This window comes from Liolophura sinensis, chromosome 13, assembly GCF_032854445.1.
Source record: "Liolophura sinensis isolate JHLJ2023 chromosome 13, CUHK_Ljap_v2, whole genome shotgun sequence".
Lineage (NCBI taxonomy): Eukaryota > Metazoa > Mollusca > Polyplacophora > Chitonida > Chitonidae > Liolophura > Liolophura sinensis.
Window position 1 is genome coordinate 4235919 of NC_088307.1, and position 4703 is coordinate 4240621.

A 4703-nucleotide genomic window follows, 5' to 3' on the forward strand; every position below is an offset into this window, starting at 1 on the left:
TCTTCGGCATGATACTTCAGTCGCGGCATGAACTCGCCCAGCCAAAATTGTTCAGCGTAAAAGCTCAAACATACATACTTGGCCGGGAGTGGCGTTTTTACCAAGAATATTGCTTGCTTTGTCAACAGTGATATTTTTACCAAGGACATTGCTTGAATGGTGACGACTGGTGTTTTTACCAAGGATTTTGCTTGCTTGGTGAGGAGCGGTGTTGGTACCAAGGGAAATTGCTTGCCTTGTCAACAGTCCGATTAAACTATCGATATAACTGTGAGCCTCTACGCTTGACGATGGCTTTAGGTGCTGCCACACGGATTAAACATTGATCGAATGAACCTAAAGATTGGTATCCATGAAAGTCGAGTGTCACTGTTTACCTGCAACAAACAGGGCCTTTCACCAATGTGATCACGTTTTCGAGCCCATCTCTTGTTCCTTTGGTTGCGACTTAAAGTCAGGACCAAGAGAAAGTTGGTGGTATTCTCCGGGCACTCATAAACATGACCCGCCGTTATATAAGTGAATATTCCAGAGTACGGTGTTAAGCACAAATCGATTCAAAAAGATGACTAAATAAGTATTATTGTTTACTTGTTAATCTAAAGATTGGCCGATTGTCATTGTATCAAACAAATGGTTGTCTTGATGAATGACTGCATGGCTGAAAGATTAAACAGTTGGTCAGAACTCTAACTGAACAGTACACTGGTTTAACAGACCACTGACTTCGGATTAGCTGTATAGTTAGATAATTATCTTGTCAGCAAATGATCCTTTACCAATTTGTGTCCTTTGTGTCGCCTCTTAAAACCAGATTATTAAAGCTAATGCAGAACCTTGTATATCCTCTAGAAAATCATTACACAGATCAATGTTTCAAAACCAGTAAAAATACATGATTGCATACTGTCTGATAATGTGACATCTTGTCTGTAATATAGATTGCTGATAGGTTAATTTCTTTGTCTGGACGGCGAAAACACCAATCAAATAAATAAATAAATAAGTTTACGTGAAAAACGATGTGTTGTTCGGTGGATTTTCCCACAATTCTGCGATCGACTGGTTTCGCCAAGGTTTTTTGACAGTTCACTAATTCATCATTATGTTTGGTTTGATTTATTGGTCCATTGATTAATGGAGTGATTGGTTGCTTAGTTAGTTGGTGGGTTGATTGGTTAGTTGATTGACCGAGTGATTCATTGATTTATTGATTGACTGATTCATTCATTGCTTGATTATTGCCCGGTTGTTAGCATCCCCAAATTGGCATGACTGGGATTTGAACCCGTTTCAGCATCGGTTATGAGTTAAGCTAAACAAACAAGCAGACCATCGGGAAGACTAACCGATGTTGTCTAACCCATAAGCTTATTGCTCTTTCTTCACTTTTCCTTTTTGCGCTCGTCAAAATAGGAAAAAATGCATGTTAATCTTAACCACATCAAGTCAAATATAGAATGTAGGTTGACAAGATTTGCTGCGTCCATTAGTAATGATAATGCATTGATAACATTTATCAAGACATTTCCCTGTCAAGGAGATCGACCTTGTTCGTCAGGCGCACTGATATCAATCTTGAAGGAGCAGGGAACCTATGATAACGGGGAGATAACTCCGTCACCCAAAACCTCCTTCAGATTTATCAGCGACTTCTACGTACTTGTGGCGTTTGGATGGTTCATGATGGCGAAAATCATCCGGAATCGATATCCGTCATTGTTAAATGTGTAGAGACAAGTGGTTTCCGACTGCATTCTGGTCGTCGAGAACCAAGAGTATGTTAATAAACGAAGGCGGGTCAAAGTGCAGATTGATAGCATCTGTTTTACAGTTATGGAAGTGAGACATGTGTTTCCGTCTGGGACCTCGGATCCAACTCGAACTGGTTTAGGTCTGTTAAAAGCCAAAATTGCAGGCTAACAGTATAAAAGATAACCCTAAGATTTTCTGCTGCGTAATAAACGTCAGACAGATTTACCGATACACATATTTTTTAAAAAAAGAAAGGAAAGTTAATTAATTTGCTTTTTTCAACATCTAAAAGAAGAAAATTTTCCCCGTAAATCTGGGAATCCTGACCAATTCAGCATCGACCGAGCAAATCTGACGGTGTCAAATTGGCATTTTGAATTGAAGGTACAGTAATTCTATTTATCTGTATTTAAAATCTATATTACTGGTATTTGTTTCACGGCGAATGATTTTTGTTTTCCTGTTTATTTGGTGGGTAATGCTCATGAAACTTCATGTGGGTTGTGCGTTCCAGTCTGGTCTTTGTGGGTTCATTTCTGTTTCATTGTTAGTCAAGAACATCTCAATACATATTCATAATAATTCTTTAAAACTTCAAATCTCTATTGATGCATTCGTCAAATTACATTTTGTTTTAAATTTCTCCCGAAAAAATTCTATTTGGCAGAAAATAGTGTCCGTGCAAACACTCTCATTGCATTGTTTATATTTAAAATGCCCGCTTGTGGGAGGACTCTGACAGGATTATATTCTCTTTTCAGGTTGCGTTTTTTTCTCACACCGAATGATTGTAAAATTGTTAAGTACAATATGCTGTAATTACCCAAGTATAGATATATAGCACTTCATGTAAGTGACCTGGGCTGCGTAGGTGAAATCACTGGCTCGAATCCAGCCTTCGATAATTTGGTTGCTGCTAAAACCCTATAAGCCAGGTGACGGCCTATGATTTACATTGTCAAATCCGATTTTCCCCATATATAAGGATGTCTACCGTCATATTACTGTGCAATTCTTCATTGTATTTAAACGTCGATCGAATAAAAAAAGAATTTCTACATAATGTGGTATTAAAGCTGGCCAACTTAACCCAGTGTTTTTATTTCGTGAAAAATTCTTCAGCAACAAAGCGATTTTTAGGCTTTTGTCATAAGCTTGGGCGTCGAGAATGTGTTGAAACTGTTAATGTGTTCTGGACAGCATTTCTTGACTTGCTAAATTAAACAACACGCATACCAGAAAAAACAAGCAAATAGACATATGCAATACGTTAATCACACTCAACCGTGCAATGCTGAAACCCCTGGAGTCCGAATTATTAAAAATATATATTACGAACTAAATATCATTTTAAGAACGAATACTTAAATGTTTATGCTCCTTAGATGAAGACTTACTCTCGGTGTACGCTCTCACATCAACCGTTATTTACATACTGTCATAATTCCGCCATTGGCAAAATATCCAGAATAAAGGCAATATGTACTGGCTGACATGAGACTCGAACTCACGATATACTATGCTTACTCCAAGCACTAAATCAGCTCAATGGTATCGCCATAGTTGATCAAAACCTGGGAATCTGTGAAGCTAGATAGTTTGTGGAGCTATTGATGAAGAAATGAATGAATGCTATTCTGTGCTATGGGTGATTGGCGTTTAATCCGCTTCTGTTTGTGCTCTGCCCGGTTTCCTCCCACAATAATGCTGGCCGCCGTCGTATGTGAAGTATTTTTGAGAACCAGGTACGGCGTAAAACCCTAATCAAATAAATAAACAAAATGTGTTTGTGTATATATGCGCTTATAATCCTGTAAATTATCAATCGGCAATCGGTTTTGGTTTTACAACCACAGGAACGACTTTCTGGGATCGTGTAAATGGAAACAGACGTAGCCTCACTTGGAAACCAGGTCACGGCCTTGACCTTGGCGGAACCGGAACAAAAGATCATCGAAGGCCAACATTTCCCGCTCATTCTCACGCCTTCTAATGGGAGCCTTGTCTCGCATTTAGAAACCTGCAACTGGGTTCGTGGACAGAAAGATGAAATTAAGGCGTTGCTGTTGAAGTATGGCGTCATATTGTTCAGAGACTTCCCACTGCGCCAAGCTCTTCACTTTGATGAATTCGTGAAGTGCTTAGATTACCAGCCATTTCCATATGTAGGTGGCGCTGCTCCTCGTAACGTTGTTGTTGGTGATGTCTTCACCACTAACGAGTCTCCACCCGACACGCTCATCCCATACCATCACGAAATGGCGCAGGCGCCGAAATTCCCAAGGACGCTTTTTTTCTACTGCGAATCTCCAGCGAAACAGGGAGGTGAAACACCCATTGTGCCGTCCAATTACGTCTATCGACAAATCAAGGCGAAAGAACCCGAGTTTGTCCGAGAGCTGGAAGTTAAAGGCGTTAGGTACGTCCGAATTTTGCCGGAAAAAGACGATCATTCGTCTCCGATCGGCCGAGGCTGGAAGTCCACGTACTTAACCGACGATCCAGAAGAAGCTGAGCGAAAGTGTGGCGAACTCGGCACTTCCTTCGAGTGGTTAGCCGATGGTTCCATGAAAACGGTGACGAAGGCTGTTCCCGCCGTCAAAGCCGATCCTCGCACAGGGAAGAAAGCCTGGTTCAATTCTGTCATCGCCGCCTACAGAGGCTGGAAGGACAGCAGAAACGTACCGGAGAAAGCTGTGCTCATGTCCGACGGCACTTTCATGAAACCGGAAGTGATGGACGTTGTGGAGAGAACGCTAGATGACGCTGCGGTCGATTTCCGGTGGCAGCCAGGCGACGTGCTGATGGTGGACAATTATCAGGCACTGCACGGTCGGCGGGTGTTCACGCCTCCCCGAAGAATTCTCGCGTGGCTTTGCGTGTAGCGAGACATCTGTATGTTTATTATAAGCAGTCCTTTAAAACAGTACTGGTATCGATGCTCGAAG

General features: G+C 41.3%; 1 protein-coding gene across 1 annotated transcript; it reads left to right on the plus strand.

The window, feature by feature from the left end:
- The first annotated feature begins 1984 nt into the window (after positions 1-1984).
- Positions 1985-4703, plus strand: LOC135481080 (uncharacterized). Its single transcript, XM_064761012.1, has 2 exons — positions 1985-2139; positions 3612-4703. Exon 2 carries the CDS (start codon positions 3636-3638, stop codon positions 4638-4640), a length of 1005 nt encoding a protein of 334 aa, XP_064617082.1. The 5' UTR covers positions 1985-2139; positions 3612-3635; the 3' UTR covers positions 4641-4703.

Bases quoted from the DNA above. Each gene is read 5' to 3' on its own strand.
- LOC135481080 (XM_064761012.1), top strand. From the start codon at position 3,636: ATGGAAACAGACGTAGCCTCACTTGGAAACCAGGTCACGGCCTTGACC.